The following is a 22510-nucleotide window of genomic DNA, read 5'->3' as shown; positions in this document are numbered from 1 at the left end:
AGAAAAAATAACTATCTAGTACATGTGCAAGTTGGCTGACCTGTAGTTAATAGTACACACAATATTTTGTATCAAGTATACTGGTGTAGACGCGCTCTCTATGGGCTGATTGCAAAACACAGTGTTTTGCAATCAGCTTTGGACAATTAAGAAAGTGAATTTCAGTTTGTTCAATTAGCCTGATCGATTCTAGGCTTATTGTAATATGCTGAACACATGGAAGGCTTATTAGACAAACAGCAGACAGATTATTAGTATTGTAAAGTAACTTTAAAGCAATTAAGATAATACAACATAATAATGATAGAAAAATAAATAATATAAATTAATAATCAAGAATAATGAATAATAATTTTAATTGGAAAAATAATGATTAATTACAATAAATTTGTGATATGACAATGAATAATATAGAGTAAAGGTGTAATGTCAAAAATTAATAATACCGAATTTTTATGAAAATAATGTTAAATTGTTAGAAGACTTTTTGTTCAAAGTTAATTGTTAAAAAAAAATTATTTAATAATCATGGAAAATGAAAAATATTGATTTACAGTTTTCACTTGGAGCACAAATATTCCATTTATTTATTTGCACATGACAAACTATTGTGACATTTTGATGTGCACAACTGGTTTACCCTCTTGCATGCACACTTTTTTGTTTTACGTTGTTTTTTTATTTTGTACATTTACAACTGGCAAAGCCTTACCCCTGAAACTTTAATTCTTATGCCACATTTTCACATAGAGATACACATATTTTTCTGGGATGTCTTCAGGAATTTGCATCCCAGAAATCTGGAAATTACTTTTACTGAACCAGGACTTAATTATGCCACCCATTGTTCCAATCTGATAAACTTTATTTTTTGCATCTAGAATTTTTCCTATTACATTTTGGCAATCTAATGGCTCTCGGTCAATCTTTGGAATGTTCAATAAAATAAAGTCTCCAATTTCAACAGGTTTTACTGTTTTTGTAGTAATTTCAATTATTTTTTCTGCTGCTCTTTTCTGGCCTCTGTGTGATTGTTGATGTTTCTCTGCAATTTTTTGTTTTTTGGTGACATTTATGTTTATAACACTTGTAAATGTCTTTAGAAGTCCCTCCATGCTTTGAGCACAATTTTTATGAACTCTCATCGCATACAATGAACATAATATTATGTGTGATTCATTCAGATTATGTACACAAACAGAACAAGTCTTTTTTCAAAATTTTCTTTTTGATTTTTGATTACTTTCTCAACAGCTTCTTATTCTAAACCTCTTTCCTTAAGGTGCACCAAATAGACACTATAACATGTGTAGGAGGGGAAATCCACACGAATGTCTATCGCAAACCGACATCATTCCCAATCGTTATCCCTAGGAACTCCGCAGACCCTGGGCATATCAGGATGGCACTATTTCGCTCGTGGATACAGAGAGCACACACACACTGCACAAATGTTTTGGATACAATTAAAAAACTACAATACATCCGAACAACGGCTTTGCAACATGGCTACAGAACAGAAAAAATAGATGCTCTCATCAAGAAAGATCATAACCGAACACGTGGAATGAATAGAAACCATCCAAGAGAAAAAGTGATCCTCGATTACATTCCTTTTCTTAAGCCATTAGTTAAGAGAATTTCCAGGAATAGGAATTTGCAAATTATTTATCGACGCAATCCCACTGTATACAAGCTTTTAAGGAATGATAAGATGAAATATGAGCGTAACTCCCTAACAGGAATTTATTCGATACAGTTAAGGGATCATAGGTTCGATTCTAAATTAGTATACATAGGGGCAACATTGTGGAATTTAAAAAAGAGGATTAATGAACACAAACGGTCAGTGGAAAAATCGGTTGATAGTACGGTCCTCACCAATTATGCTAAGCAGCAGGGCATCACGGTCTTTTGGGACCAAGCCTCTATCATCAGGTCTACAAGATTGAAACACGCAATAAAGTTTTTTGAAAAATTGGAAATCCACAGAGCACAGAGAAGTACAGAATGCATTAATTATAGGGACGCTGATGAGCTTTCCACGGCTTGGAAATCTTTGTGCGAGGATTTGGACTAATTATAGAAGTACGATAATCCTAGAGCTGATGTTGGTCATGTTTTATGTTGTTGGACTTTCTAGCTTATAGAAGTCTTTAATGACGGATGAGAGTAATCGTAAAATACTGCGATAATCCGCGATTGATTTAAACCTCATGTTGTTTTTTGTTATTTTTTATTTTTTTGTTTTTCGTTTTATTTTTATTTTATTTTTATTTTTTGTTTATGAAATATTGGCATAATTTTGTAAACTACGATAATCCTGTTTATTTTATTTTATTTTATTTTTTATTGTAATCGTACCGTTAATTTTCATAATATTTGTTCGAATTTCATATTTGATTTAAAGAAGTAACTGAAGATGGATGCTTAATGCGTTTGAAAACGTTCTTATGATTAAAGAATTTTTGCTGAAGTTTGAATGGTTGTTTATTTTATGCCTAAGAAATGTCAGGCTGAATAGCAAATAGAAGAAGCTTCAAACTTTTCTTGAAATTGAAAGTTTTAACACTGTTGCATTAAAGTATAGTTTGTGTATTACATTGTATATGTAATACTGTAATTTTGCTACTGTTATAATTTTCTGCAGATAACACAAGTCATCTGTATTTAACAATCAATTTGAAAACAAGTGTGGATTATAACCAAACAAATTCTGGAAAAAAGTTGCTGGGTACTCGACTGAACAAATGCAATCTGCTAGAAATTTTTAATTAATAAAATATTTTTATTTTGTTATCCATAAAAATTTTTTAATGATAAAAATAAAAAATATGACAATGTGCTGATACTTCTGATAGAGATCAACAAAAAAGCTGAGATGCTTTGCTATTTTAATTAAACAAGGACATTTTCTTTTTACAAAGTATTGTCATCATGACAATACTTTGTAAAAAGAAAATGTCCTTGTTTAATTAAAATTAATATTAATGTGCAATACAATACTTTTAATTGTAATTGTTAATTAATTATTGATTACTTTAATAAACATATTTCTCTTAGTAACAGAAAATAATAGTATACTTTAGCTAACTTAACCCTATGAACGTAACCCTATATTTTGCATTAGTCCTTTGTTTCACATAGCATGGATTTGCATAACAGTTTTTTTTGGAACATAATTACTGTGTTATACAATGGATACTTTATATATATATATATATATATATATATATATATACAGTTATTTATTTAATAGTGTTATATTTATATATTATATACATATTATTGTTTTAAAATAAATAACAACATGTAAAATTTATACATATTATTATTATGTGTAATTTACATCTTTTAGATAGTGAAGAAACAACAAATGGCCAAGAAAAGAATAATGGTGATCATGAAGTTTTAATGAGAAAGTCATCTAGTAAGATATTAGAACCTATACCCGAAAATGCAGCAAAAAAAGATAATGAAAAAAATGATGTGACTAGTGTTGATTCAGAACATTTAGTTTATTTTGTGGATAATGTGCCTTTGGAAAAGGTATTCAAATTTTTGTTTTAAAAAATTTACTCTTAAACATAAAAATATACTTGGATTTTATAAACATTTGTAGATCTTTTTTTTTATTTGTTGTTTATAAGCTCAAGAAGATTGATTTGATGTCAACTGTAATTATATCTGTAAAGTCTTCCATCAGATAAATTTACATAATTTTATTAATTTAGTGCACAAATTTGTTTAGACCAGAATCCAAATGTAATGGAAACGTGTGTAAACAAAAAAAACACTTTAGAATAGCATGATTTAACTAAAAAATTTCTAAAAACTGGATAAAGTTCAAATCAACACATTAATGCAAAATATCCAGCAAAACATACACTTTAATAGACAAACTAATGTTTACAACATTCTTAAACTTGTCATTAGGTTTAATCAAATAAATTCAAACAAGTGATTGAACTTAGAACAATTTTTAAAAATGAAAGAACCCTTATATGATTGGTTGTAGTGTTACATGTAACCAAACATTTAAAATGACAGAAAATCAATGTATAGGCATCGACCTGAAAATATTGTTTTAGGTCAATGTCTATACAGTATACATTGATTTTCTACACTCTTTTGAATGTTTTGTTACATGTGATGTTACAACCAATTATATAAAGGTTCTTTTTTATTTAAAAATTGTTCTAAGTTCAATCACTTGTTTGAATTTATTTGATTAATCCTGATGACGATCATTTTATTTTGTCTATAAAGTATTAAAGTAAGTGTTTTGTTGGATTTTTGGTGTTAGTGTGTTAATTTTGATAATTTGAATTCAGTGATTTTATGTGTTTAATTTTACTGTAAGCCATACTGTAAGCCAGAAACCTGTCTAATATGGAAATAGAAGACATTTTTGGTATGAAAGTTGGAATCACATTTGAATTAAATTGAATTAAACCTAGTAATTAAATATTTCGTACATAAGTAAGAAAAATGATTTTACTATAAAAATTAATGTAACTACAGGGTGTCCCAAAAAGATGTACTCTCTCCTTGATTGTCAAATATATAAATATTTTTTTGTAAATAGACGTGTCTTGACAAACACACAGTCCTAAGAAGTTAAATCAATAAACAATAAATAAATACATTAATTTAAAACCTATTACTAAATTAAAAAAACATATTATTAATCGTCTATCAAAGATTGAGTACATCTTTTTGGGACACCCTATATATGACATTTATCTGGTATAGTTTAAAGATAAAAAAAATGAATAATAATACTAGAATGATCAATGGGTTGATTTTCACACCAAATACTGTATAATAAAACTGAGAACACAAGCTATATTGGGGTCACTACTAGAATGCTCGCCTTGCAGAACACCAAGAGGATGTTGTGAAGGGAAGGCACACCACAAAACTTACAGAAAAGGTACTTGAGCAGGGTTACAACCCACTATGGTCCCAATCAATTATGCTCGAGCTGTAAAAATCAAAAACTTGTTTCTATATGAGAATCCCTTCTTACTACCACCTTGGATAAATGCAACACTCCTACCCATGACCTGCCCAGTGTATGGGTTACGCTGTACAAGCGGTTAAGCAACTATTAGTAATCTCCAGTATATGTATAGAGTGAGCCTAGATCCACGCATGCACTGCTTTGCATATTACGGAGCTTACTGCTCATTCAATTTCAAACACATTTGAATATTTGTTGCGTGTTCTTAACAGTTTTGACAAAAGTTTTAATTTGAATTATAAGTGTTCTGTTCTTCATCAGATTATTTCTGTTTATTTTTAGTAAATTTCCATATTAATGTGATGATGACTATAAGTTCATCGAAAGTACTTGCGATAAGAAAACATACATATAAGGCTAATCTTGGTGTTTTCTCCAGTTTATAATACTAGAATATGTTCAAAATGAAAACCTGCCAAAACAGAGGAAAAAATTTAGTACTTTGTGATTCTGGTTTATGCAGATTTTGGTGTTTATGATACTTTTGATATAAGCAATTCAAAAATATATGTATTGTTTTTATCTTTTTATAGATATAAACAATTATCTTTCACTTATATATTTAGATCATATCTAAAAATTCAAATATGTATTTAATGGTTACTTATTTAAATTGCTATTTATGAAATTTTATAATAGCGAGATTGAGGCCAAAGTTTTAAATTGCAAAAATGTGTACGTCAGACATTCGGTGCTGCTTTCCTGTAAGCCTAGAAATTTGACAATGGTGTTCGGAATGTCGAGCATGATTCTACAGACTATCTAAACACCATTGTCAAACATCTAGGCTTACAGGAAAGTGGCGCCAAATGTCCGACGTACATGTTTTGCATTTAAAACTTCGGCCTCAACCTCACTAATCTTGAATACATTATAAAAACTTACAACAACCTATTTTAAATGCAAATTACAACCATTGGAGATAAGAACTTTATTAATATTTTTTTTATATATATAAGAAAAGTTTTTATTTTAAATTTTTATATATGATAAAAGCATTTGAAATATAAAAAACTTTGTCACTATAATTAATAAGTTTCAATTTTACATTTTAATTAATCAATTAATTTAGATTTTGAAAGAAACATTAGATTCATTAGGAATTGTTAATGCTGTATGGACATTAGCTAAAGAAGGTAAATTTCATGAAGTAAGTGTTCTTGTTCTTTGTTTTACTTTTCTTATTTTTGTTTTTCTTTATAAAATATTTCATATATTCTTTTTCAGATTTCATTTCCTTGTGAACCAGGCTACAAATGTGATTTGATTTTACGCGCCTTAATAACTAAAGGAATTGGATTTCGCGGAGGCTCAACAATAGGGTAAAAATTTTTTACTATGCAAAATAATGTTAATTTTGACATCTTTATCTAAATAATTTAATAAGAAAAGTTTCTTTAATTCTACATAAATATGATATGAAAATAAGATTAAATTATTAATTCTCATAGAAACATTAAGAGCCTTTTTTATTTTTTAAGCGCTTTCACCGCACCAATGCGGAAGCGCCTATTAAAGTCGGTATGCTCATCTATCTGCATTAAAAAATTTGCAGTCTGAATGGATATTGATGAAATTTGATGATAAAGGTATTTACGAAACATTATTGATAAACTTTTAAATTTTTTACATAAAACCATGAATACCTTTTCAATACCTTGCTGAAAAAGCATGCATCCCTTTAAATTATTTTTCAAGAAATTTTTGAATATAATTAATTTTTCCTTTTGTATAAAAACTAATGAATGTAATTTGTGCATTTTTATATATAATTTAATTTTTAATACAATTTATTTTTATATTAATTTGGTTATTTAAGAAGCATTAAAAAAAGATTTTTTAAAAACTTTTCTGAAAATTTTTTCTTAAGCTGTATATTTTATGACAAAAATAAAATTATTATTGTTGTATTTTAAGTTTGGATTATTGGTAAAGAATTTTTGATTTCAATTTGATTAATCCAATCTAAATCCAATGTGTATAGATAGTGTAATTTGAATTGAAAATACATTTAATGTATAATAAAGTTAGTGATTACATAGATACTAACCCAATTATGAAGAATTTCTGTTTTTTATCTATTGATTTGATAAACTTATTGATAATTGAATGAATTTAGATCAAAATGAAATCAAATATTTATGTTATTTTAATATAATGTAACAATAAAGTACTTCCTTCAATCAGTAGTAAAGATATTTTATTCTCAAATACACTCATTAACAAAAAAGCTATGCATCTTAGATAGAATTCTAATTACTGCAAAACTCAGCATACAGCTATGCAAATGGTCGGTTGTGGTCTGATTTCACACTAATGAGAAGAGGGTGAAAGATTTGGGTCTCTGATTTGAATGAATCTTGGTAAGTATGTAGTCCTTAACACAAACAGCTTCTTGTCCGAATAACACGACCTATTTCTCAAGCATTTCTGAAAAATGGGCCCCTGAAAATTGAGTTATAAGTGATTAAAAAATCATGATGTCATTTCTTGTTTAGCAAAAACATCATCTCTGTAAATTTAACTTTTTCGTGTCATTATATAAAATTTTTTATTAAAGTTTCGACTTTTTCCATCCAATTTAATTTGTTTTATAAACTTTAAATGTGATAAATAATACCAATAACTAGGACATTGCATGACTTTGTCATATTGTGATAGAATTAAGAAGGAACTGGAAAGAAAGAAACAATCCCTACAATTGTTAGTCATGGAAGAGTTGATCCTTGCACCTGGTGGATGTAGACAGGTGAACTTTGCACTTACCCCACAAAAGAGCTATCATTGTATCTTGCTGGATACAGAGAGACAATCCTTGAACTTGGTGACATGGAGAGGCAATTGAATAACAAAGCAAATCACCATAACTTCACTTTTCCAATACTGGAATGTAATCAATTACGTACCTCAAATCCTGTTACTGGTGTGCAATTAACATCAAAAATGAAAAAACAAATTTTATGAATGTTTTCAAACCTTTAACAGTTCTTCAGGTGGCGAAGAATTTTCGTTAGAATGTCATTAAATACAAATATTGTTCGAAATTCGAATACGTGTTACCCGATGAAGTTTTACTAGGCATGCACGCTATATATGTAGCAATTGACGAGAATTTAATGACAGATGTGATAGAGAGCTCGTTTACACCGGCTCTATGAAGTGCTCCTTGGGGATTAGAATAATAGAGCACATCGCGGACATACAATATGCCAGGACCACCACAGCTCTGGCCATTTGCTAGTGATCCTGAGATAGAGCCGAATTTTAACCAGGCAAGAATCATCTTCATCACACCGTACACTGAACATCTAAAATGGTTGAAAACCTTATATATCTACAAACTCAGCAACACCTGCATCAACCACAAAGAGGAATTAAATCTGTCTGTAGCATGGCAAGTGCTAGTGGACAAAGAGCTATAAATTCTTGTCAATTGCTACATATGTAGTGCGCATGCCTAGCAAAACTTCATCGGGTAACACATATTTGAATTTCAAATAATATTCGCATTTAATGGCATTCTAATGGAATTTCATTGCCATCTGAAGAACCATTAAAGGTTTGAAAACATTTATGAAATTTAGTTTTTTGTTTTTGATGTTAATTGCACACTGGTAACAGGCTTTGAGATACATAATTGAAAACAATCACCATTGATTGCTTTGTTATTGTGTTTTTTTTTTTGTTTTTCATGCCTATTTTCTGTTAGGCATATGCAATGCTGTTTTTATTTTTGACACCTAGGCCTAAATTCCATTAGGTGTACTCTAAAACAACTAAAATTGTGAAGTTTCAAACCTACATCATGTCTCTCTAGTATTTTGTCCACTTGGTTATCAACACTGCAAAGAGATAAGCTAAACACTCCATTTTCAGATGCTTGTTTCTCAGAAATGTTTGAGAAGTGGGTCCTGTTATTTGGACAAGGAGCTGTTGTGTTAAGGACTAAACAGGTTTAGTTTGAATCAATGATCAGAACAGAAAATCTGACTTTCAACTTACGAGTAATGCTACAAGAGTGCTTTAAAATTGCTATCTTAGTATCCTATGAAAAAGTTTGTAGAGGCTCACTGTGTTTAGGATTTTTAGTGTATCATTGTTTGGAAGTTGATAGAGTTTGAGAAAGGCTGCATCATCAGGTTGAGGAAAGTAGAATGGCTGTTTTGCTGATTTGGCTGCCAGTTTGGATCATTCTGACTTAACTTTGAGGTGGTGTTGGGGTGGTGAATCTGGGAGGACACCTATATGTGACAGGAAAACTCTAGATGCTCAGAGAAATTACTGGAAGAAATCATTGTTTGATTGTGATAAGCACAAACAGCTGTAACAGCATCTTTGTTCATCATTCAAAGATAAGTGGATGCCTTTCTACATAATTCTGTCTTTTTCTATACCATTGGCAAGTGCCCAGCAAAGATAAATTGGTATGCATAGCAACTCTTATGTCATAAGCATTAGCTTCATTTGTAGTGGTACTGTGACACAGAAGCATGGACAGCTACAAACTGGCAGTGATTTTGCAAAATTCCGGTTTTGTTTGGGAACAGATGATCACTAGTAAACACTTCAATCTCATCTTTACTGTTGAGAAGCACACTGCCCCCTATTGTTGGTGTGGTCTGGAGAACCATCTCATGTAACAGTTGGTCACTCCTAGTGGTGGTAAAAAAGATAGTAACAGCACAGTGGTTTATTCAGGAAATTTTGTATTTTCACATGCAGCCATTTTCCAGAGAGATAATGCTCAGCTGTACACAACTTTGGTTTCCTAAAACTGTTTCCATCATATTGACACACCCTTGGTCTTCTCTGTCTCCAGATTTGTTGCCCATTGAACATCCATGGAACCAATGGGATGCAAGCTTCAGTCATCTATGTATGTGAGAAATCTGGAGTAGCAGTTGCAACATCTTTGGGCAAATCTGTTGCAGAATGGTGTATGATACTTGTATGCTTCCATACTTGACCAAATTACTAAATATATCAGGCAAGAAGGGGTCTTATAACGTACTAAATGTTGTTTTAAATTTTACTGTTGTCTCACAGAAAATTGTCTCTTTGCTATGATATTGTAATCACTTGTTACTATCATTATTAAATTCATTATGTTCACACTAATAGTTTCATTCAATTCTTCTTGATGCGTAACTTTGTCAATGAGTGTATTTAAAATTATGTATGAGTGTTTATAATTTATGTTCAAGGATTTTACTGTATTTAAGATAATTGAACATGTTTTAGTTTCAAAGAATTTGGTATATGCCTGCTTCAACAGTGTAAATTTTAAATATTTTTATAATTTTCAAATATTGTTAACTTCATTCCATTAATATTTTTAAAATTCAAAATAATCAAACTTCAAAACTAAAGATGAAACTCAAACATAAAAAGTATTAAACTTTAAAAAGTTTTTATAAATTAATTTTTCATTGCAATATATACTCTTAATTTAAAAAGTAATGAATTTATAAAAACTATTTTGTTGTTTGTTTTTAATGGGGATTCATTGCTTTGTTATATTAATGGGGAGGTTTTACTTGCCTAGTGGCGTTGTCTTAATGTTGTAAGAATGGATAAGTGCTAGCATGTTGAAGCTTTTGTAGTGTCTGAGATGGACGAAACGATCTAGACATAAAGATCGGTAAGAATGACGAGGACTTAACAATATATATTTTATAAAATTAATAAACAAAATTTATTAATTTTATAAAATAAGAGTGGGAAAAACGCGGACTTAACGTAATAAGATACAAAAGAAAAGTTTTACAGACAATAATTACACACGTTCGAGTCACACGATGATTTCAGTCGACTCAGAATGGGGCGTCCACACGTGTTGGGAAAAAGTTCGTACCAACGAAATAAATATGGTGATTGAATGAACGCTTCCTCCGCTACGTAATACTCTTGTTACGAAAGGCACATACCGGTTCCTCACGCTGATGGATCTGAATTATTCTTCTTGGTCTCACCGCTTCGATTCTTGCCCTCCAATCCGTTAGCAAACAACCTTCGCACTCGATCGCCCCTGATGAGGTTCCTCCAGGCCAATGTCCAAGAAAAATGTGAAAAAAAATGTCTCCACATGCACGTTTTATAAGCTCCCGCCATCCGGGGACTTCTGTACCACGTGACCCGCCAATTTACCAATGACTGCTTACAAGCATCACCCGTCAAGGGTTGGTACGCGACAACATAAACGGAACGGAATTTATTTCCGTTTCTCCAACTACAATACACAATCAATTAAATAATTGACACTAATACAAAAAAAAAAAAACAATACATTTAGTGATCAAGCACTACACTTTAAAATTAAAATCGCACTTCTTTTGTTGCTTCATTCTTTGAAATGGCTGAACTTATTCAGTAGATTAAATTTAGATTTAGGTGTTTAAATTTTAGAAGGTGTTTAAATGTGTTTATGTATTTGAGTGATTGAACTTGTTAATAAACAAATAACACTCAAAGGATAAAGGATAATAAAGGATGACAAAACTATAGCCTTATTCACTGTAAAGACCTGATGAAGACTTTTCAAGGAAGTTGAAAATGTTAGTGCAGGATTAAAATTATCTACTGAAAAGAGTGAGGAAGGCTATAATTTGTCATATTGTGAACTCAGGTTCCAGCTTAAACATTTGAATTGACTCAAAGGCTAAATTGTAATGTAATAAATCATATTTGCTAGAAAAAAATCAAGATTCAGGCAGAAAAATTGTTTCAGCTGTTGATATAACTGAAACATATTCTCTAATAACTTATTGTATGTTCTAATCACAAGCCACTAGGATATATTTACTCTAGGATATAGTTTGTTTATTTCCTATAGCTTAATACTTCAAATGGAACACTTTAACTCCCCTTAGAAAAAATTGTTTAAATACTTGTATGTTTACCCTGGAAATCACTTTTGAATATTAAAGATTTTCGTTAGAAGATAGAATAAATGTGTCATTGTCTTTGTATCTTTGTTGGTTAGAACGTTTAGTATGTTGCTGCAGGATGAAAGTCATCCCACTCAGCATTAAAAGACAATTTTGTTTTTCTTCATGTCTGTGTTAGTTCTTATTTTAGATGAAAATACTGTCTGTTTGTTACATTAAAGTAGAAATAACAAATTTATGACACAAATGTCTGTAACAGAATGCATGAATAATTTGCACGTCAGGCAAGATAATAGCTCATTTTTATTTTCTCTATTCATAAACTTGATAAATATTAAGAATTTCAGTTTTTTATAATATTCCTATAAAATAAAAGGTGTTTAAACAAAACTGTTTTTTATCAATATATCTTCAATATAACATTAGTAAAATTTAAGGAATGTTATAAATAATGCAAAATTCAAATAACTACATCAAATCCTAAAATGTAATATTTTTTACTAAAATGAAAAATTGCTAAATCATTGTTTACATTTTAAAAATATTTTGGGTTTTTAGATGAAATATAAAAATATTTGTATATAGAAGCCCAGGATTATTTTGACGAAATTTCATTAATGAAAATTTAGACCATACAAAACAAAGTTTGAGTTCTTTTACCTATTAATATCCTTTTTATTCCAGTCCAGGAACCAGAAAACAGCCAGCGACTTAAAGCAAAACTTCTAAAAAATGACCGATGAACACAATTAAAAACTTACAAATTAAAAATGATCTTGACATCGACCCCTTTTTTGTAGGCTACGACGTCTACAAGCATTAAAAATCATTAAAATTCTTTACAACAGCATTCATGTTATATAATCGCATTTAAGCTGAGAGTCCTCTGGTGTATTTCGGGCAGCCTAGAATTAATCATTAATGAAATTTCGTCATAAAAATATTTGATTCATATAAAATAAGTCTTTTAATCAGAAATACTGCTTAGTTCAATACTGGTAAAAAAGGTTTTGTTTGTGACAGTTCATATTTGATTCATATTAAGAATGAAATAATAATAATAATAAAAGTAATAACAATAATGAAATCAAGTTGTTTGCTCTTTCTTACTAAATTTATACAATGTTTTATACAACTTATGGTGTTTTACAGCAATAATTTTACTTTAATTATATTTTAATTCGAGTGTAAGGATGTTACTCAATATCCGTATTTACATATTAGAAACATTTTCAAACTTTTAAAATATGTCTTATGTTCCTTTCTCACATACCATTTTGGAATCTCTTCTTACTGAATGCTTACTGGAAGTAATTCAAGGTTCCTCTATGGTGATTTCTATTTTATATTATAATGTTCAGTCTCTACAAGAATCAGAATTTTTATGTATAATTAACATTTATGGATATACAGTGATAATTTATACTAGGAATAAATTGATTAATCAGTGTATTTTATATAATACTTGCTCTCCAATAAGTGTACTTAATAGTTCCTTGAGTATTCTGCATAGGAACATGCCATATGTCTTCCTAGAATGTTTTACAAATATTTTAGGAAGACGTATGGTATGAGCAGAAAATAAGTCATGAGAATCTATTAGTCATAAGTCTTCAATTAAAAAAATATCTTGGAAAATGATCATTTTCAATTAAACCATATATATCCCATATATTTTCATAATGTAATCTGTGAAATGAACTTTATAGTAGTATAGGACTAACTATCCATTTAAAAAAGTATATATGATACTCTATGGTTACTTGAAATCCATCATTGAACAGTCAGTGATCAAATTGATTATCCATTATGATTAACTTAAAGCAAATTTAAAATAAATAAATTAAAAATATCTCTTCACCTCAAATTAGTAGTGGCTTGCCCCTTTATATCATACTTTTCCTTTAACAATACAGTGGTGCCAGTCATCTATCTAACACATTTTGGGGGAAATTTTTGAATTGAAATAACATAACTTCTGGTTTTCATCAGAAGTTCATATATAGTTAATTGGGTCCTCCTGTCCCTAAGGTTTCCATATCTGGTCTTGTCTTTTATCTATCTAACTCCATTCTCGAGATTAAGGGATGAGTTATGGATGGATGACAATGGAAATTTATAGGTCTATAACTTTTTCAAATTGCAGCCCAATAATTAAGCTTCAAAGATGCTCAGATTAGTTTAACTATTGAATGCAATCCTTACAAAAATAATTGAGCTACCATTTTATTAGAGTTTCTCTATCTAATAAGAGAAATAGTGATTTTATGATTCTCATTACATCAAATCAAATACTGGTAATCATTTTGAAAACAATGTGATTTTGATTCCAGAACAATGTTAAACAATGAACTCCAATGTAACTGATTTAAATGTGCTCTTGAAGATTAATGAAGTATACACCAATGTTCCAAACATATGGTTGTTTTTAATCTTCTTTAAGCAAATTTGATCTTGAAACAATGCATCCTGTAAAGTGATGTAAGCTTTGGAGAGAGTTGACATGCTGATGTCTTTTTATAATAATCTTTTGTCTGTAACTTTTGACAAATAGTCAAATAATGATCATTGAATGATCTAAATAATGAAATATGAAAGTTCGTTATTTTATTTCTAGGAAATATCTTAATGAAATTTTACATTTATTTTTTAAAACATTTAATTTTTAGATAATTTGATAGAAATTGCATAATAATTTTAATGTTAATGTCTCTGAATACATGTTATTTGTATACAAACAATAACAAACATAGATCAATCAGTTATAAAAGTAGTTAAAGCCGGTTGTGTGCCTTGGGAGATATTTACAGGACACGGGCTCTGGACGTGTCCCCAACCGGCATTGTAATAACTGTTGATGGTTATAACGTAAGCTTATATACACTGGAAGAGGAGATTGGATTGGAGGTTCGGGTAGTGAAATTGGCAACGCATATGCACGGTAAGCAGGAGTTGTGGGTTTGAGTCCTGCTCTGGGTCAATTCTTTTCTTCCAGTAGTTCTAAATTATTTAAATTATTTAATTAAAATTATAATTATTAAATTTATCAAGAGATGGTGCCTAATGCCTAACTCTAGTGCCAAATTGTCTTATTATAAGTTATTAATATTATAGCCATTTCTAGCCCGATAATATTCGGCATTAGTTAGAGGATAACTGCTCATATATCATTCCAGATAAAGATAAATTCGGATTAAATTTTAAAGCTCTATATGAAATTAAAGATGAAGAATGAATAAACAATTTATTTTGATGATGATCTCTTTGAATAAATATTTCAATTAAAATCTCATCAGTTGATACAAAATTGTTGTAGATGATTCAAAAATCATATTTTGAATACATTAATCATGTTATGAATATTGTATTAGATATAAAAACCATTACTTTTTATTATGGTATGAATATAATTCTTGTTTTACTATTATTGAGAAATTGTGAATTGTTTGCATTTTTTATGATTATTATGAAATTACAATTAATGTAAAATAAAACTTCTCATTAATTTTTTGTTTACTTAAGAAATTAATTTAAATAAATTGAATGGATTATTTGTTTTATGAAATATTTATATATTGATATTAAAATTACAGTGTAATGCCATGTGCTATTTTCTATCAAGATGTTGATGAAAATGAAGGAGAAAATAGTAATGAAGGAAGTGATGCTGAAAGTGATGGGTTAGAAACTTCATATTTTAATCAGGGCTGTGGAGTCGGAGTTGTGAAGTATTGGTGTTTGAGTCAGAGTTGTCAAAAAATCCGCCGACTTCGACTCTTTTTTACTTCCCAACTTGTTATGTATATAAAACAGAAAGGTATTGGAATTTTTGACCCTCCAAGATTTTTGCAAATGTACATGTTTGGAGACCTCCCAAACCCCCAAAAAATGTCAATTAAAGGGGAAAAAGTCATATGCATGTCTGTGTTGGTATCTAATTTGTTTAATTTCTTTATTCTCTGTGATGAGATATTAAACAATATCTCAGAATGGGCAAAGTTTAAGAAACAAAATTTGGCACTGTAGCTTACATATAAAGGGGCATTAATGCTATTAAATTTTGATTCTTAATTAAAGGTCAACAGGGTGGAAACATAGAAGGGGGTCATGTGTCATATCTTCAGTGCAGTTGAACTTAATGAATATTTTACTCATTATTAGCATTCACAATTTTTTTAAAAATAAAACTCATCTCTACCCTGAAAAGTAAGCTTTTTTTGTCATTCTATAATAGTACAGTGAAACCCGTTAAGTCTTAACAGGTTATCTTAACCGAACATCTTAGACAAGAACATCTTAACCATTAAGATGTTAGAATGTGTTGACAGGAGGCACAATTTAGTTCAACCACTTTGACGCTTAATAACTCCTGTGTTAAACCATCCGACTCCGATTTAAAAACCACAGAAGTTATTAGATTTCAAACAGGGTTAACAAAATCATGCCCCCCACACACACCGTCTAACATCCATACATATAGAAAAAAATCTTGAATCTGTTGCTTATCTTGACATTTTGAGGTGTCCTGAGTCCAAAAATGTAAAAATTTGGGAGGGGTCATTTTTTGACTGATCGCTACACTTTCCCTCTGTTATATATAACAGCTGGCAAAGTAAAAATTATTGAATACATATTTATATATTGACTGTGTCATTACTTAGAGGAGTCTTTTAGCTTTGGAATAAGAAGTTTCTATGTTCTAACTTTATTAGAACTCTATTTATTAAATCTTTTATTCTGAGGTCACGTGATGACGTCAGAATTTCCTGGTCTCTTTTGGTAACAAGTCTGTCCCTGGTCGGAGTTGGAGTCTAGATTTTTACCCAACTCCACAGCCCTGATTTTAATACAAATAAAATATTTAATTTATTTAAATAATTAAAATTAATAAACAGAAGATAATTCAATATTTAATTAGGGGGAGTGAAGAATCAACAAAATGGAAAACAGAAAAGAAAGGACGATCAATTTCTAAATCTGTTCAACATAAATTTTTGAAATCTGTAACTTCACGTTTAACAGTTGCTCAGGTTTGCTTTTGTATAGTTATTAATTTTATAATTTTATTTATTGTCCATAAAAGTTAATAATAATAATAATTGTTAAACAAAAATTTAATTATAATCTTTCTAATTTTTATCATATATATACGAAGTGTGGCTAGAAAATAATGAGACTGAAGCTGAAACTTTAATTCTTGAGTAGTATACTCATTTTAGTTGTGTTCCCCTTCAATGTATGATCCTTCTGCTTCCACAGAGTATCGCATTCGCAACTTCTACTGATCATAACAGTGCTGCAGGTCATTATCTGTAAGGCTATGGAGAAGTTTCGTCAATTTTTTTTTTTTGTTTTTGACGGCAGAAACCAAATCAAAATGGTTGTCTTTCAGAGCAGACTTGACTTTAGGGAAAATGTAAAAGTCACACAGAGCTAGATCATGCAAGTAAGATGTGTGACTGCTTTCTTGGCCAAAAACTGTTCTATTAACAGAGTGAAATGGGCTGGTGCATTGTCCTGAAGAAGGATGAAACTGTAATGTCACGTATTGAACGAAAACATCCTGACGTTGTGTTAAGGCAAGAGTGTAAAGGATCTTACAAATAAGCACACTTTGAAATCTTGTCAATGTCTATATCACCTCTTATAATAATTATGACCATTGATACACAATATCTATGCTTGTAACAACTACAATTAACCTGCCTCGCGACATAAAATATGCTGATGAGGCCTTATAACATGTATATATAACCAACAATTATATCAGACTAGAACAATAAGGTATATATATATATGTACGAATCACATAAATTACACAATACTTGTATGTGGGCGACATCGAGTATATCACAAGGTCATTCCCAAGCTCGCCTTCCTTTCCAAACCATGTGTAGTTTGTAGAAACAAGAAGGGAATTATCTTTACCTTCTTTGCGATGAACTAATAGTTACTATACGTTCATTTTAACAGTAATCTTTCCTTACCAAGGAACTTAGACGAAAATTTGATCTTCCGTGCAGATGCAAGTGGATTCCTTTTTTTTTAAATTGTCGTCTCATTATCCCCTTCTTAATGACGAGCTACAATCCTCACCTTTTACTTGGAAGTCCAACAATTCTTCAGTCCAGGTGGTGAGCCGGCCAATGAAAAAAAAAGGGTGTCCTGTAACATGTAGCACTGCATTTTATATTGCCCACCATCCGGGGCTACGGCCGCATCCACGTGGTACAGAGTCAACCAATCCTCTGTCTACTTACAAGACCCGTCAAAGGGTGATACAATAAACAATATACAATAAACAATAAACAATATATACACAAAACAATAACCCACGCGACAATACTTCGAATTTTGACACAGACGAAATGGAATGCATGTATGTATATACAAAAAAAAAAAACAAAAATGGTGATAAAAATAGTGACCAATCACTACAAAATCTATGAAAACTTCTACTCACACTGTAAATTATCAGACTTACTTCTACTCAAACCGAACAGTAACCGAACACTACAAAATCATTTTGCCACAAGTGTGAGAAAGATTTCAGAACTTTTTTGAACTTTTTTGTAGTAGTATTGTTCTACTTCTCATACATTTTCCTCGGTTTTTGATGGGCTGTGCTATCCAGAACATTCATTGTCTTTTATATCATCTTAGTCCTCAGAAAATTTTCTGTGCAATTTAAACTCATGTTCACAACAAAAACATGTGTCTCTGTAGCAAGTGCAAAGATTCAGTGGCAGTTTTTTCAATTTCACCAAAAATTTCAGGGTTGATATGTTGCTTTTCTTTCAAGCTTGCCATTTTTTTTAATGTGCACTAACAACATGTCCACTCACAGCAAATCTAATAGTGGTAGCAAATTGAGACTTGCTGTGCTTGTTCTAACTTGTTCAAGATTGTTTACTCACCCAAGATTGTTTACTCACTTCAGCCCACATGTGACCATTGCCTGCAGGCAATCACAGTCTCATTATTTTCTAGCCACACCATGTACATTGACCAATGTTAAGAGATACAAACATAGTATGATTTTTGAAAATTGTAGTATTTTACATCAGATCCAATCATGCACCATTGCAGAAATAATTCTCTTATATAATAAAACAACAATGCTGTTAGTATGAAGGAATCTGGGACTCTGTGCAATTGCACAGGTTTTGCAATACTTCTGCCATTGGTAATTCAAAATGGCAGAGAAATGCATTAGTTTTTTATACTTGAATTGGCTTGGTCACTGTTCTGTGGGCTCAGGGATCACTCCAAGAAGTATTCAAATATCTAGCAGAAGTTCATGACAAACAAAAGCTTTTTTGCAATCTAAATTCTCAATTCTTGCATTTGATTATTCTCATCTTTAGTTGGGATGACATATTAGTTTGATTAAGCATGATTATAAACATTTTTATGTATACAAAAGTGATTTTACTATAGAAATTGAATGTAACTATGTGTAATTTATCTGGTATAGTTTAACAGATTTTAGTATTTTTTCCTTTAAACAGAAACCTGTCAAAATGGAAAAAATAATTTGATACTGTATCAATCTAGCAGTGGCATAGAGAGCAGAGGGCAAGGGGGTGTATCATACCCAGGCACCACTCGCAGAGGAAGCCCCAAATGGTCTCCAAGACAAACTATATGTGTTTCTGGAGGGGGAGGGGGTTGTCAATAAAGTGTCATGCTCCAGTGCCAGTTATGTTTTCTATGCCACTGCATTCCAGTTTACAAAGATTTCAGCATATAAGCAAAAACTTCATGTAGATAAACATTCAGCATATAATAAAGTACAAAAATGTATTTTATAATAAATAGAATCCTAAACCATTTAATTTTTATTCTTTTTAGTTACTAAATAATTAAAATAAAGTTTATTTAAGATTGTTACAGTATATCTCATTTGAGATTTTTTTTTCATTTAACATAATACAATTCTGTCATACTGCAATATTCAAGTTTGTAAATTTTTTGATTAAAATAAGTGATTGACTTGTCTGTTAGCATTATTTTACTCATATTTAATTCTTAATTAATAATAATTATAATTTATTATAATTAGTTCAAAATTAAAATTTTTAATTAATTATTATTGTAATGTTTATATATTCAAAACAGGTTGTTGAAGGAGTAAGGGCTAATGCAAATCTGAATTTTGATTTTGTAATGTTTACTATCTTAGCAAGGTAATAAAAAGCAAAAAAAAAAATTAAATTAAAATTTAGTGAATTACTTTTTGAAGTTCTAATTGTTATTGTTTTTTCGTTACAGTATAATTGCTGCAGTTGGACTCGTGGAAAGTAGTTCTGTAATATTGGTTGCCAGTATGTTAATATCACCACTTATGGTAATTTTTAATTTTATTACTACTTTTGGTTGTGAAGCAATGTAAATATTTGTTTGTTTTATGGTCAATGTACATTCAAATTATAATTTACTAAATTATAATTTGCATAATATTTTTATTATAACTGAATCTGATAGTATATGATTCTACATTTTTTATGTAGATGCAAATAGTATTTTTAGGATATATAATAATTCATTAAAAAAAGATATATACCAGGTGTGGCCAAACTTTTATCCCTTAGGGGCCACTTTTTTGGTAAAATATAGTCTGCGGGCAACTATGAACATGGGCAAACAATTTTAGGATTTTTCAAATTTTCATAGATATTTTAATAAATAATTAACAAGAATTTCAACTAAAAAAATATTATGGCAAATAAAATAAAAATAATATAATTATTTGTTTTTTTTATGAAGCACAATAATACAGCATTTATTAAATTTAAAAAATCACAATGTAAAGAAATAAATACACAAAAAAATTTTGGCAAATAAAGAAAAAAATGTTAATTATAATTTTTTTATTTTTTGAGATGAAATACTTATTAACTTAAAAAAAATACACTGTGAATAAGCAAATGCATAAAAATGTTTAATTGGACGAAATCTGACATTGAATAAGTGCAGGAAATGTTTAAAAATTTGGCAATTGCCATTTATATGCGCATGCGTTGCGACTACGATTAATTTAAAAGTTAACATTCATTTGCATTGTTCGTCGGGATAAATACAAATGGTATGGGTACATTGCACAGACAATTCGATAATTTATTCTTACAATAGTAGACTAACAAGGGGAGGGCACGACCTGGGAAATTCACTTTGGGATGAGACTTGGTATATAGGTAGTACTCCTTTAGGATGTTTAATCCTCAAAACAAGAAAGCGCAATGGCCAACCAATTTTAAGAAAAAGGCCTTTAAATATTCGAGCTCAGTTTATGTACTAATAAGTTTCGCTAGCTCAGCAGCTGCTGAGCAGCTCAGTCGACATCGTTCTTGGCTACCGCCAAGTCGTCCCGGGTTCTAATCGCGAACTTGACTTTTTTTTTTTCCTTTCTAAAAATTTTTTAAAATAAGTATTTTGAATATATAAATATTAAAATTTTATTAAAATAAATAAACATTTTTTTAAATGAAATTAACACAATATTACAAGCCATTTTAATTATAATAATACAAAATAATTAATAGGTATATTAATAATAATAGTTATAAATGGTTATTATAAGAAGTAAAAAGTTTAGTTTGTGTTATTTGTTACTTTTACATATATTTTTTTATTACATACAAAAACCTGAATGATAACTATCATAGAAACATGGGAAACAATACATTTTTTGGCATCTAGCACAACAAATAAATGATGAACGCTTACAAGAGCAATGTTCTTTCAGAAGTTCAGTTGGAAAACAAACTTCATTCACATTCATGAATATCTCTCTGTCTTCAGCAAGTTTAGCAGCGTACCAAGCATATCTAATCATTTTATCAAAAATTGGCAACGACAATTGATGGTGAACTATTGATTGTATTTTAATACAGTTTTCTCGAGAATTTATTTCTCGATTTTGTTCGATTAAATAAGCAGAATTTTGAAAATTTTTGATTAAATTTTTTACTTGTCGATAAAAATAGACGTCACAAGGTTGGACGAAAGGAGTACACTTTGGAGGAATTACTTTAATCGTACAAGTAGGTAATTCGTTGTCATCCTGGAAGATTTTATCGTATAATTCTGGTTTTGTTTGTCCTTGCCAAGAGTCGACAAGTAGAAGAAACTGTTCTTTTCCCACGTAAGGTTTTAAACAGTTTTGAAGGAATTCAATATATAATTCTGTCGTAAGCTTTCCGGACTTTGATGATGTTATTATAACATTTTTATATTTTTGTTTGTATTCTTCCACCGTTTTCTGCACTCTTGGACCAAATTTACCAGTTGATTCTTGAAGACATACAAATACTTGAGGCAATAGTTTTCCAGATAAGGTGAGTGCATATTGTGCTGTATATGAATGTGTCACTTTATTCATATCGTGTCGTTTAACAAATACAGTTTTGCTACTTTTTTTTGCAAGAGTCCTATTAAAAGTAGATTGGTACTGGCACCCTAAAAACAATAATAGCATGAGTTATATAAAATGGATAAGTGTACAATTAAAATTGAGCATAATTTTAAGTTTTTTTATATCAACATACCTGTCTGGTCAGTATTAATGACGAAATTTTTGTTAAATTTAGGTATT

At 30.0% G+C, this 22510-nt stretch overlaps 1 protein-coding gene across 1 annotated transcript in view; it reads left to right on the top strand.

Annotated features, from left to right (window-relative positions):
- Positions 1 to 22510, top strand: part of LOC136970857 (uncharacterized) — a 56238-nt gene that overhangs the window by 5144 nt on the left and 28584 nt on the right. The window contains exons 2-8 of the mRNA XM_067265354.1: positions 3359 to 3549; positions 6099 to 6176; positions 6254 to 6348; positions 15507 to 15593; positions 16832 to 16943; positions 20035 to 20102; positions 20188 to 20263. Coding sequence (XP_067121455.1) covers positions 3359 to 3549; positions 6099 to 6176; positions 6254 to 6348; positions 15507 to 15593; positions 16832 to 16943; positions 20035 to 20102; positions 20188 to 20263 — 707 coding nt within the window. The remainder of the gene's footprint in view (positions 1 to 3358; positions 3550 to 6098; positions 6177 to 6253; positions 6349 to 15506; positions 15594 to 16831; positions 16944 to 20034; positions 20103 to 20187; positions 20264 to 22510) is intronic.

The sequence above is a fragment of the Centruroides vittatus genome, unplaced genomic scaffold (assembly GCF_030686945.1).
Source record: "Centruroides vittatus isolate TY-2023 unplaced genomic scaffold, ASM3068694v2 contig_221, whole genome shotgun sequence".
NCBI lineage: Eukaryota > Metazoa > Arthropoda > Arachnida > Scorpiones > Buthidae > Centruroides > Centruroides vittatus.
The sequence above is the reverse complement of the archived record's forward strand: the minus strand, read 5'-3'. Positions and strand labels throughout refer to the sequence as shown.